The 14,166-nt window shown below is 44.9% G+C and overlaps 1 protein-coding gene across 1 annotated transcript in view; it reads left to right on the forward strand.

Moving 5' to 3' along the window:
• The window catches only part of Creb5 (cAMP responsive element binding protein 5), a 309,727-nt gene that overhangs the window by 16,066 nt on the left and 279,495 nt on the right, over positions 1-14,166 (forward strand). Inside the window, exon 3 of the mRNA XM_041640283.1 lies at positions 4,962-5,083. Coding sequence (XP_041496217.1) covers positions 4,962-5,083 — 122 coding nt within the window. The remainder of the gene's footprint in view (positions 1-4,961; positions 5,084-14,166) is intronic.

The following is a 14,166-nucleotide window of genomic DNA, read 5'->3' on the forward strand; positions in this document are numbered from 1 at the left end:
TACATACAAACTATACATATTCATAGGGTACTATATGATATTTCAATGCATGTACCTGATGTCTATTGATCAGTCTAGGATAGTTGGTCTACCCATTATATTGAATGTTTATGCTTTCTTTGTGTAGAAAATATCTAAATCATTTACCAACTATCATGTAGTATTTGGTTATTGCCAGGCACAAACATTCTACTGTACTGTAGATTAGACATCATTTCTGCCCAGCCACACCCCGTACCCTTTTCCCCATCTCTGTCCTGCCCCCCTCAGCCTCTGGTAGCCAGTATTCTATTCTCTACTTGTATAACATTAACTTTTGAAACCCCCACAAATGCATGCAAATGTGTATTTTTTTTTATTGTAGGGTAACTGGTTTGTTGAGCTCAACTCTTTCCAGATCTGTCCACATTGCATGCATTGTGGTTTCATTCTCATTGAAGACAAGTTCAGCAAAATGAAAAGTGATCAAAAATTCCTTCTTGCCTTTGCCTCAGGTGCTTGAGGCTCTCCAGCAACCTGTGTTTTGTTTGTAAATCTCTGCCAGAGGGGAACCTGCATGTTTATGCACCCAGGTATATGAGGGTGATAACCTCAGAGGGGAACCTGCAGGTGTTTATACAGCATTCATCCAGGTGTCTAGGGGTGATAACCACAGAGGGGAACCTGCAGGTGTTTATGCAGCATCCAGGTGTATGAGGGTGATAACCTCAGAGGGGAACTTGCAGGTGTTTATGCAGCATTCATCCAGGTGTATGAGGGTGATAACCTCAGAGGGGAACCTGGAGGTGTTTATGTAGCATCCATCCAGGTGTATCAGGGTGATAGCCACAGAGGGGAACCTGCAGATGTTTATGTAGCATCCATCTAGGTGTATGAGGGTGATAACCTCAGAGAGGAACCTGCAGGTGTTTCTGCAGCATTCATCCAGGTATATGAGGGCGATAACCACAGAGGGGAACCTGCGGGTGTTTCTGTAGCATCCATCCAGATGTATGAGGATGATATCCACGGAAAACTTTGAGACTGAGTGAAGTACAAGTTCAAAGGCTGGAGGTTCTCCTGTCTCTTATTCGGGTGCTCCTTGCTGAAGTGCCTAATGAAAGGGAAGCCTAAAGTCTTAAGTGCAGCTCAGCATTTCTAAGAAAACCAGTTCCTGTGCATGCTAAGTGGGCTGCTTGCTCCTACTGATTGAATGCACCTTGGTATTCACCAGAAAAGCACAGCCACTCTTATTCAGGATACAGACATCACTGGAGTTATAGCTGACTAATGTTCTTGGATCTAAATAAGGAAGGGATTACAGGCATTTTAATTTACAGCCTTGGGTTTTACCCACTAAGTTCAAGGGATTTCAAGAGAAACAATTACTTGACAAAGGCATTCAATGGCAGTAAAAATTTCTGCCTCTCTGACTTAAGCAACTGAAAAGCTGGGCTGTTCCTCCTTTGAGCATTTGCACACTTCCTGGCTTATTTGGAGCTGGTAGGATAAGAGATCAAAGATGACTAAAGATCCTGTACTGAGTCCGATGAATGTTAGATGAAAGTTGGGTGCCATTTATTGGTTTCTTTTGTAACTGGAAAGAATATGTCATTCACCTGGTTGAATCAAAGCTTAGCAACAGTGTCTCTTGTATTTTTTGGATGAGAATATAGGTATTTGGCTATCCTGCAGCAAAGAGAATCATACTTGGTAACAGCTCAAAGGTCTTCCTTTGGGCCATCTGGCCTCTAGGATTGGGGAAGCCACTGTCTTTGCTTCAATGGGGTCCTATTTGTTCCATGGTTTTGGATTTATTGGTAGAGAGGCCAAGATGCTGGACACTGTCATACCCATCCCCACCTCCTTTGTGTGTAGGTGTGTGCTAATACCTGAGGATCTTTTGCTTTAGCATAGAGGAAAAATAAACTTTTCTTAGCTTTGCTTGGAGTCTGTCCTCTCTCTTGTCACTTGTGATTAATGCCATGGGCCAGCATGAGGCCAACACCTCAAGGATGCTGCTGATGTGACGTTAAACACTTACTTCAGCTTGATTTTCTATTGAAACCAGTTTCTGTAAGTTCAAGGAGCGCCCTCATCACCAGTGAAGGCTGCATCTAAGCTGTTACTTTGAGAAGAGCTCTGCCTGCTCTTATTCAGTGTGTTTCTGCCGCTGGCCTTGACGCTTGGTTCTCAATTATGACTCTCAATCCTTAGTCTCCTGTAAAGAAGCATGAAGGAATAAGAGGAAAAGCAAAAGCTTGGTAAAATAAACTCCTGTGACAACAAGTGGCCAACCATTCTTCTATTGCATGGTGTTTCCTCAGAAACACTCTTGGGACACAGCAAAGAAAAGAGGCTTCCAACGCGGGGAGGTCTATGGAGGACAGGCAGGATTCCAAGAATGGCTCCCTTTCCAAAAAGCAGGAATTGGTAAATGACTCAATTTGCATATCATGCCTGGAACAAGACTTGATTTCTTCATCAATAGGACAGGAGAAATAGCTTTTACCTAGCCTGTTCTATGTAAATATTACTGAGATTACATTTGCATGCATTTGTGGGGGTTTCAAAAGTTAATGTTATACAAGTAGAGAATAGAATACTGGCTACCAGAGGCTGAGGGGGGCAGGACAGAGATGGGGAAAAGGGTACGGGGTGTGGTTGGGCAGAAATGATGTCTAATCTAATGCTCAGCTTTGTGTCCAGTAAGAGACTCTGAGTGGCAGAATCAGTGCACCACAGACAAGACACATCTGTCTATTCTTACACTTGGTTTCCCTATTTACACCTCCTACTTAGAAACCCATTATCTGTAGGTCTGGGTCTTATTTCTGTCCTGACTACTAATTCCTAGTGGTTCCCTTTGATGGTCCCCCCAATAGCTGTATATTGCTTGAGCTTATGGACAGTCAGTGGCTTTTGAAGTTAATCTGAGTTAGAATTCATAGAATCCTTAACCTTTAGAACTTTATTTGAAAGATAAGGGAGAGGAAGTCTAGGGAAAGTATTTAATGTTCTCACTAAGTCATGCTATTTTCCAAATATGGATTTCTGGATTGTCAAGATTGTTTTACACACATATACACACAATTGTTTTATACACAAAGGGTTTATGAGTCCTTTGAGCCTAGAAGGGCAAACCTTGGGATGTGGACTGAAATGAGATCCTTTCTGAAGGGGAGAAAGATTTTTAATGAGATGGTTAAAAGTTGTGTGGTCTTGTTCAGGAAGACCAGTTCTCTATTTCCAGAATAGAATCTAGCCCACTTATAAACAAATGTGAGGCAGCCTGGGTAAAAATCCTTGTGGACCACAAACATCTGCAGAAATATGTTGTTTTCTATAATCACCACAACAGTTATATGAATATCTGTGTGTGCATCGTAGTAACTAGTGTGCTAAAAATGTCATTTGTACAAAGCTGAACCTTCATGTAAGTATTTTAGATAAGGTTTGATTTACAGCCATCAGGAGTAGAGAGTCTCAGAATCTTGTATCTTGAGGTTAAGAATGGGGAAAGAACACCCCTGGGACTCTGCTGTCCGGGAGTCTCTGCCAACCCCTCTGGTACTGAAAGCCCCTTTCTCCTAGGGAGTCAGGACACATTGTCTTTGAAGGGCTGATTGTACAGAGAAGGGCAGGTCACAAGCCACCTGCTTTCTGAGTCTTGGTGGATATTAACCGGATTGATTGCTGGGGTTACCTACTCTATATATGTAAAGAAGTAAGCACAGTCCTGATGCCTTGTGATATAGCCATATGTAGCATGCAGGCCCGGCACTGAGTGTCAGCGAAAGGGAGGTCTTTGGATGACACAGGTGGCAGTGGCTTCCAGAACTGTGCAGAAAGTGAAACAGAGGCAGTATATAGATCAGACTGAGCAAGAGCCACAGTCAGTCTCCTGTTGGCTGAGGGCTTAGGTGGGGATAATACAAACACACAGTAGAAGAGGCTAGGGCCCTTGCTTGTAACCCTGGTGCCACCACCACCTACCCAGGAGACCTGAAGAAGAATCTCACTGGTTCTCCATTTTTCTCATTTCATGTGCACATGAGCGTGTGTGTGTGTGTGTGTGTGTGTGTGTGTGTGATAGCTATAGCCCCGCCCTTCTGTTTATTGTATCTCCTGCCTTGAAGAAAAGTATTTTATTCGGTGTGATTCACGTCAACCGTGCCAAATCTGAAGGAAGATAGCCAGGCTTAAGAATAAGTCTTAAGGACAATTCACTTTCCTCACTTCCTAGGGTCTTTTGAGATGAGAATCCAGAGAATACGTGGGTACGAAAGTACTATATAGACGGCAGCAGATCATGGCTTCATCTCCTCCAGTTTTCTAAGGAGTAGGCTCCATAGAAAGTCTAGACTATGAAAGAAATTCCTTTCCTTTTACAGAGTATTCACAGAACATTCTTTTGGCCACAGCAAAGGAAAATAAAATCAATAATGCTATATTTTATAAAAGATGGAAGTTGTGCGTGTTTGACTTGGAACCTTTTATCGTCTTTCTCGGGTTCTCAGGGGGAGATAAAATTACCGAGCTACTTTTTGCATTAAGAAGGAGGAATTAGCGGGCCTGTTTGTTTCTTTTTGTTTTCTATAAAAATATACACTCTTTTTCTTTCTAAACTCCCGAAGTCAGCATTGAGAGTGGCATAGAAAACCTTCTGGGCTGAGTTTAGCTAAATCATTTTATTGCAGATTAAAGTCAAAGGCTCATTCCCCTACGGTGATGTGTATTCAGATGATACTGACTCCGGATGTTTATTGCTGTCTAGGGGTGAAGGTGGGGGAGGAGGGTCAGGAGGGCTGGGATGTCCTTGTCCTTACGTGTAGTTTTTCTCTTCCACATGGCCATTACAGTTGAAGGGCTGGGAGAGTGTAGGTAGCTGTTGGGCATGGGAGGGTAAGAAGGAATTTGCTTCCATTTACCAAGCATTGCAGGAAAATCCCTGTTACTGATCTTTGGCCTCTGCTTTTCAGATCAGACTCCAACACCCACGAGATTCCTGAAGAACTGTGAGGAGGTGGGTCTCTTCAGTGAGCTGGACTGCTCCTTCGAGCACGAGTTCAGGAAGGCTCAAGAAGAAGAGAACAGCAAGCGGGTAGGTGGGCCTGGGTGGACCCTAGAGGTGTGGGTCCCCAGCGTCACGTGGAACATGTCTGGCACTGCAATCTATATCGAGGTGTTCTTAATGTACAATGCCCAGACTCAGTCTCCCCGTGAGGCCTGTTTGTGATAGTGTTTTAATGTATTTGTGCGTGCCTTGTCAACCTTTTTCTTTTAAAGTGATCTATCTCAGCACACAGAGCTGAGGTTCAAGTATCTGAAACATGGAATTCAAGCTTTAGAAAAATATGACCTATTTATTCTTAAAGCCGTGTCAGATAAACCACCTGCACACAGATTTTTTTTTTTCTTTGCTAAGTATTTAACAACAGATCTTATATAGGCAGTGTGTTCAAAAAAGACCAGGCCAAAAGGGCAAGAACAGGTGATTCATCAAATGGCAGGAAACAGGATTTTCGTCTGATTTGGACCCTGCTGACAACTCTCTGTTTTCCATGATCATTGGTTGTTTTCTACCAGATGCGAAATCACTTTCTGGTCACTTTCCCTGGTCAGGCCACTGAGCATAGGTTGTTGGTGAGTGAGGCACACAGAGTAACTACAACTGTGGGTCACTTCACAAAATCCTTCAGAGGTTTTTTTTTTTTGTTTTTTATTTTTCTTGTCCATATTATTGTGGTAGAATTTTAAAAGCTACTAACAAGATAAGCAAAGGAGGTAGGGTCACGGGTAAATTTGACAAGTGTGCTTTTCATGAATTCTTTGTTACTGTCACAGGATGTCACCGAGGGCACAGTGTACTGAACATGCTAGACACAGTCCCTGGACAGAAATGCAAAATGTCGAAGATGGTTTAAAGGGTCAAACAGCTAGGTGGCAAGGAAACCTTGAAAGGAACTTTTAAAAGGCTCTGATATGTTTCTACCTGCTTCCAAGCCTCTGGCTCTTCCTCTGTGGGAAATGACAGTAATCCCTCTCCGTCCAGATTTTTGTGTCACATGCATATGTTGGGCTCGCTCAGGGCAGGCTCATGGTGACCAGGCTGCGTTGCTTTAGCAAAATGCGTGACATTTATAGGAGGAGCACAAAATCACAGTCATCCCGCTTTATGTATAACTATAACTTTATTTATACTAGTCCTTCCCTCTCCTGCCCCCACTTTTCCAGATGTCTTCATATCTGTTGTTCTTTGCTGGGCAAATCACTTTCAGAAACACATCACAAAGTCTAGAAGACACAACTAGATTTCATCGGGGTACTTACAAACTTTAAAACCCCACGAGAATAACAAAAGAGAATCCGGGAGTCCCATTCAGTAAATTCCCTCTGCTGGAGTAATGAGCTTAGTTCTTTTGATCGATTTGCATTTGTAGAAGACTGTTTGAGGAATCAGTGTCATTCATTTTCCCCAAGACAGTCGAAGTGGGTTTCTTTGATTATGATAAAGACGTGGGTGTGGTCAATGCTATCTTCATATTCCTTGCGGTAGAATGGTGGTAAGCCCATGCCCTTGATTTTCCCAAAGATCTTTTCCCCCTGACAGGTTCTGTACAGCCTCTGCTGGGGGTGTGGCTGTAGGCGTGCTCCTGGTGAGTTATTCATGACTCTCCATGTGACGCCGGCCGCCTCCTGCTAGCAGTTCTTGCAGATCTGAATTCCAGGAAATGGTTTGCTTCCCCTGAGGAACTTGGACATTTTTCTGCTGTGGCTAGGAGAAGCCTGTACCGCTTGTGTTTCTCTTTTTGCTCTGCCTGCTGGATTATCACAAAGCCAAGGGTACTGCTTAACTTGGAGAGCGCTTTAGACCACTATAGTGAGTAACATTTTACTTCCTCCATCTACCAGACTTTCAGTTCTAGTTTATATTTCCTCTGGTCCTCATTTCCAATTAAACAAAAAATATTTTCACGCTATACATATTTGGTGAATTGCCTTCAATCTCTCGTAGGCTGAGAAGACATGAACTCATTAAAACTTAAAAATTACATAATGAAATAAGCAACACCAAGCAAGAGTGCTGTGGTAAATGGCAGGATCATGTTTTTCTCGTGTTCATGTGTTGCTCATTGCCGTGGGATTGCTCATGATGGGTGTGAGGGAATGACCGCAGACAGGCCCTCCAGGACACCACTGCAAGCACTGGGAACCAGGCAGCCTTCAGCTTGCGGAGGCTCCCTCTTGTTCTGTTTGGTTCAAACCAGAGGGACCAAATCCAGCCTTGGGTGGCCATCACCACAGGAGGGGACTTCTCCCCAGTGACTAATGCACTGTGACTCACTCCCAGCAAAGTGGCTGTGTTGGTGGTGGCTTACCCGCTAGCAAGGTTTTAGCAGCACTGGGCGGGGAAGGCACAGAAGCATCAATGTTCCCGATCTGAAGGTGTGCTTTCGCCTCCCTCCAAGATGGCTGTTCTCCAGCTACTAGCATCCCTGTAGCTCCCGCTTCACTTATTCTTTTGCTGCTTAGAAAAAGTAGGGACAAAGTCCACACTCGCAGAGTTCTGTGTTTTCCGATTATCCTCTCCTTCTGCCCTTTTGCTATCCATTCAGGTGCTGATGCATTTTCAGGAAGGTTTTTCTTCCCAGGGTTCAGGGGAGGCCTAGGGCTTCATGTATGACAGATAAACATTCTGTCACGGGGTAGATCCCTAACTCCAATTATTTCCCTTTCATTCTAAACCTCAACTTTTTATGATTTCTTTACCCGAGACTCCTTTCCCTCCCTTTTTTCCCTCCCTCCTTTCCCCCTATGTAGTACACATGTGGTCATGTGGGTAAGCATGCCATGCTTGGATTTCATGTGGGTACGGGACATCTGAACTCAGGTCTGCATGCTTGCATGGCATCTCCTCAGCCCATTCTTGACCTGAGTCCTCAAATACAAAAGTACTTGCATTGCTTCATCAGTAGAAATGGATGAAATGGAAGATGTTTTCACTAGGTTAGAGAACTTGATTTAAATGGTCCTGGGCTTCACCTGTAGATTCCTACCTGTAGGGTTGGAAAATTCAGATTAGAGGCAAATAGAGAATGGATTCTTACTAGATTAGATTTAGATTCCCATTGAAACAATTCTGGTTTTTTGTTTTTGTTTGTTTGTTTTAACTCTGAATTTGATTCTGACTTCCTTTTCCAAAATAATCTTAGCATGTATAAGGAATGAAAGGTTACGTCAGGTCATGACCGGGCAGCAGATAACAGACTCCAACATTACCTCTATTTCTGATACTAAGTATTACTCATTGCCTCGTAACTCTTCCGAGGGAAATCCCAGATTGAGAGAGGGTTATAGCTCTCTAGTAAGCATCACAAAGCTCGGCTTGCCCATGGCTTAGAACTCAGAAGCCTGTACTCCAAAATGCATAACTTTTTCATCAGCCTCCATTCATAAAATGTTTTAGGGTCATCACAATACATCAAGTACTGTCCAAGTCACCAATGAAGATGCCAACGAATATAAATGATCAGAAAAACAAGCAAGCATTAAAACACCTCAGTCTTCAGATACCTAACTTTTAATGGACCAGACAGATCACACACCAGTGAAAAATGCCCTTGGTAGGCAGGTGCTATGGAGTTATAGTCCACGGTGGGCAGGTGCTGTAGACTTATCCCCACGGTGGGCAGGTGCTGTGGACTTATCCCCATGGTGGGCAGGTGCTATGGAGTTATCCCCACGGTGGGCAGGTGCTATGGACTTATCCCCACGGTGGGCAGGTGCTGTGGAGTTAATGCAGCTGTGAGGGAGTTCAGAACGGGCTGGGTGAGGGCAGAGAGGGCATCCCAATCCTGTGAGCTCAGAGACTCAGGAGAAGCCTGAGAAGGCGACCTGAGCGAACAGAGAAAGGATGCGTAAAGGCCTGAGGCCAGGTGGTGGGATGCATGTTGGAAAAGTTCTGAAGAGAAAGAAGTACAGCCGCGGAAGCGTGTGTGAGAGAGCTCGGTGTGGGGAGGCAGGCCCAGGAGGGCGCTGCAGGCCATGTGAAGGGTTCGGTTTTGACAATGACTCAAAACGAGATGGGGAACCATAGGGCAGTTCTGAGCAGAGAACTGACAGGGCCTGATGCAGTGCTTTAGAAAAGTCATTTGACTGTTGAGTGGAAAGCCGGTGGTTGGAGGCAGAAAAATGAAAGACATCTAGGCGGATGTTGGTAGTATATTTGCCTAAAACAGAGATGGAGGACGTGGCTGGGATCTAAGTATATTTTAAGGACAAAGGTGATAGATAGTTTTGCTGGTAGAATGTATTGACAGCAACAGGAAGGGGAGACTCAAAAAGCTCCTGGGTTTTCCACTTGTGCTACTGGAGGGATGGAAGAACAGGGTTAGAGAAGGTTGGTGTTGGACTTCATGAGACTGAAGGGACTCACTTCTGACAGGAATGTGTGTGAAGGTGAGGTCTAAACATGGAGCTGGAAGAGTTGTCCAGCTCTTTCCAGTTCAGACTTCATTCAACCCTGCTCAGAGGAAACTGAGGCAGGAAGAACAAGATGGAGGCCCAGCTCTTTTAGAGATTCTGAGGAGGAAATTGGGGTATAGATTTTGCGGTCCAAGTCAGAAGAAGGTTTTTGTTGTTGTTGTTGTTGTTTTTTAAAGAAAAAGAATGAGCTGGGTGGTGGTGGTGCACTCCTTTAATCCCAGCACTCGGGAGGCAGAGGCAGGCAGATCTCTGTGAGTTCGAGGCTAGCCTAGTCTAAAAAACCTGGTTCCAGGACAGGCTCCAAAGCTACAGAGAAACCTTGTCTCAAAAAAAAGAATAAATTATGAATAGTCTTTCACATTTAATTCATTTTTAGAAAAGACCGAATAACACGCAACAGACATGTATTCCATTAACATAACAACAGCTTTGCACATGGGTGCACACATAGTTTTTGCATGGATGTGAGCACACGGCTTTTGCACATGTTTGCTGTCTCCTACCCCTCCCATTCTCTTTCTCTCAATCACAGGGGCTAGAAATGAAATCCTTTGTCTTACTGAGAGAAATATAACATTACAGCCTAACATGGCTAAAGACCCCACAGATAAGAAACACAGTGCTGGTTACACATTGGGATATTCCCATAGGACCTAAATATGGCTCAATTATGCTGATGCAGAAATAGCAAATTAGGACATCTAGAATTCCTTCTCAAATGATGAAAAGTGCGGTCTGTCCCTAGAGGGTATTGACTCTTTCACACTTGGGGAAAAGGAACAAACTCTGGTCTTAAGATCTTGCATCTCAGCTCAGTCGGGGGTGGTGGAACTGGTCATGGCCAGGGGCAGCCCCTGCTCTGATAGGTCAGGCTGTTTACTCTCATTAAATTCTGCACCGAGCTATGATACCAGATGCCGTGGGTTGCTTGCTGAGAGAAGAGGCAGAGAATAGGCCAACGGAGAAGTTTTCTCCCTACTGTCTTGCTCTTCCCAACTACTAAGCAGGCAAGGCTGCCTTCTGGGGAGGGTCTGGACGGAGTGGTGCTGGACGGAAAGTAAGACACCATGCTGAGCAAACTCGCAACAGCTGCGTGTTTCCGGGTAGGATAATCTGTTACTGCTGAGATATTTGTGTAAAGCACTCATACCCTCCCCCAGAAGTCCAGAGGAAAAGAATGTTTTGAAACCCAAACTTGGTTTTATCCAGGTTTTTAAAAAGTCTCCCTGTTTGCTTAATCCTCTCGGATGAGACTGTTTTTCATCTTTTCCATTTTTTTTCTCAGCCTGCCTGAAAGGAAACACCCTTTGACAATGATAATGGAGATGACAATCTCTTCCTCTCTCCCTATCCCCCCCACCCCCCACCCCCACCCCCGCAGTGACTGGGAAACCCAAGGCTTGGAAGGATTCCCTTTGTTCTCTCATTTCTGCCCAGGACAAATGGAGGGCACTGTCGCCTTCCTCCTTGCAGGTTACGGCCCTCACTGTAGCTGGACTTTGGTGAGAGGAAGGGAATTTGGCCTGGTTCTTGCATCCCGCTCAGGGGAGTAACTGAAGCAGTGGATAAACTGAATGCTATTTCATGTGTTGGAGGTCCCTGGACTGTAAGAATGATGAGTCCTGCCCTGATGAGATTAGTGAGAGCTGGTGTCTACTGCTGAATGTGCGAGTGGAGTAGGATGTGACCCAAGGCCTTGCCTCAGTTTACCACGCACCACATCCAGAAGATTGTGTTCGATTTTTGTGGAGAGCCTGGTTGCCTTCAGAGCAGGAAAATGCCCAGAGCTTTGTTAGTAAAAGAGAGTGGACACAATGTCAAATAGATTTGATGTGGTTGGTGAGGGAAGTCCATGGCTTACAGGGGTGGGGCTAAGACAGGCATTAGATAGTTCTTTATTGTCACCCTTAGGGACTTCCCTAAAAGCCTATCTGTCAGAGCAGAGGGAGAAAAAGTTGAGACTGGTAAGTTACCTTTGATTCTTAAATCATTCGGCCGTCAGAAATTCTGTGTTCAGCCGTGTTAGCAGAGAGATCAGAGGGTCGCGAGCAGCAGGAACTGCAGAGCAGCACCTCCCAGCTCCGAGTATTAACTATTTCAACTACTTGCCATGGGTTTTATTTCCCTTTTCTGTCACCTGACGCTTGTCAGGGTGAGGTAGAGGTAGGGCTCTTCTACCTGGCTTCTCTTTGATCCTAAGTGTCCAGAGGCTGGAGTCGCAGCTAGACAGGCTGTGCGTTCCTGCTGTGCCAATGACAGACATTGTCATCTGCAGCTGCAAAGAAGAGGAGCCTGGGAGAGGAACGAACGGGACGAACGGGACAACGTTAATATTCAGTGTTGCTTGCCATAGGGGAACTCATTCACTTAAAAACCTTTAGTTGGAAATTTGAGAAAGAAATAATATTTTTTTTTTCTGCATCAATATTTCCTGGTCACTAGTGACTGGACGTGGTAGTAATCAGAGTAGTCCCATGTTTGCAAAGGCCTTTCAGGCCCGTGTGGTTAATGATAATTCAATTCTCACCCCCTTTCTCCCAATGAAATGCAAGAAAATAACCTGTGTAGACAAAAAAGAAAGTAGACGGCTAGTCTGTGTGGCTCTTTCCTGCCTCTGCAGCAATCCCTTTGAATGTGTTCACCCTCAGGAAGTCCTAGCTACTCTATCTCTTCAGAAAACTGCAGGTCTTGTAGCTGCTAACATCCAGCCCTCGGCAGAACGTAAAGATTACACTTTCACATGCAGTGGCTTGAGCTACTGATCTCTCTCTCTGGAGACGCCTCTGTGGTCCCACTTAGCTTACTCACGGCTCTTCCCAGGTTACAGACCCACTGCCATTTCTGACTCCCTTGGTTCTGTCAAGCAAACTCTACCCTCCCTGGAAGACTCAATTTTGCTCTACTCGGTTGGTCCAAGTAGGAACATTCTGAGGAAAAGAAGTCCCTTAGAAACCAAGGCAAAGAGACCATAGGTCTTCTACTGTGTTCTGTCTCTATCACCTCAGGCTAGAGCACCCTGCCAGGAAGTTGCTGAAAATCCCCAAAAGGTAATTTGGTCTTTAACACAACTTTAAATATAGTTGTGCAACTGAGTGCTTCAGAAAGGAAACTAACTAAAATGTGTAAAACCAGAAACCAATTGTTCTTAAATCTTTTTTCCTCTTGCTAATAGTTAGAATATAAAACCAGTATCCAGAAGTAGCTTGAGATCTCAGGAGGGCAAACAGGAATTGATTTGGAAGTTATTAACCACAGCGTTTTCCATATGCTGCGTCAATATGGGCTCAGCCAGGTCCGGGTACTGTAAAACCTATGCTTGAAATATATGAGAAAAGGACCAATAAGGGAGGTAAGGACCATTAAAACAGTTTTCAAATGAAAAAGAAATGACCAAGTCCTGGGGAATGTGTTTCATCTGCCCTGAGCTGCCTTCCCATCATGCAGTGAGAAAGTGAATGACAAACCAGCTTCTGGGTTTGGGAGGATCCTCCCTAAAACCATCGTGAGGAAAACAACTTTCTTAGCAGGAGACTTTTCCTCAGGCTGATTTCCCTATTCTGATGGGCTGGATTCTCAGTTTGTCTAAATCCCATTTTACATATCCTGAGGCAGGCTGGCCACAAGGAGGTTTCAATGTATTAACACAGTGGGAATCACAGCGCCAAATAGGTGCTTTCCTCCGACGGAACAGCTTGCAGCTGTGAAAAATACAGGGTTTCCAAGGCAAAAAACAGAGCCCCGAAGAGGGCTGGGCAGTAAGTCTTTGCTTATGCTGTTCTTCAGGCCGCATTGCACTGACGCTCTCAAAGGCAGGCAGGAAAATCCATCCATTCTGGGCCAGATTCAAACAAAATGGCTACGAAATGAAGCTTCCGTTCCAGGCAGAAAAACAGCATTCACATTTGGAAAACTGACGAAATGTTAGACCCCCGTGAGCATCCGTAGTGAGATCGCTTACCTGGGCCCCTCACAGAGATATGAGAAGAAACCAACATTATAAAAAGTGGAAAGGAAAAGAAAATAATCGTTGCAAGAACCTGCCTCCCCCTCCATCGTGCTGTAAAGCCGGATGGATGTCTGGCCAGGAGCAGGTATGGGAGTGATTTGCCAGGGGAACGGCTCAGCATTTGCCGGTGGTGATTTCCATACTGATAAGTTGGAGGGCAGGAACTGGGATTCCGAGCATTCCTCCCGTTCATATTCCCATCATGGTGGTTGTCAAATCACACCTGTGGGTTAGCGTTGGCTGGTGCATCAGAGTCATGCAGGGACGTTATCCTTGTTCTCGATGCAAGGATGCCCGCAGTCCCCAGACTTGGGAAAGTTCAGGAATTTTGCCCTGCACTCGATAGTCCTCATTTTGTGGAGAGAGCTCTTGGCAAACTGAAGGGGTTCATAAGCCACCTAACCTGGAGGTGAGGTCCCTTGAAGTGACTCTCTTGAACAGCCACCCACTGTCACCTGCCTGCCCTGCTGCTCCTTGACAGAGGGGCCCCTGATGGCTTTTCTGAACTTACTGTGATTCCTTTATTCTTCGCTTTCTGAAACCTTACCAGCTGGCTGTTTTCTTCCATTCGAGGCTGTGGCTCTGTGACTTGGGGCACATTTAATTCTCTCCTCAAGTGGCTCTCAAGTGGCATTGCCTAAGGACTGTGCTCTCAGCATCACCTGAGCATGCCATTTCTGACAAAACCCCAT

Source organism: Microtus oregoni, unplaced genomic scaffold (assembly GCF_018167655.1).
Source record: "Microtus oregoni isolate MIOR12 unplaced genomic scaffold, Mior012 000062F_ref0000492, whole genome shotgun sequence".
Lineage (NCBI taxonomy): Eukaryota > Metazoa > Chordata > Mammalia > Rodentia > Cricetidae > Microtus > Microtus oregoni.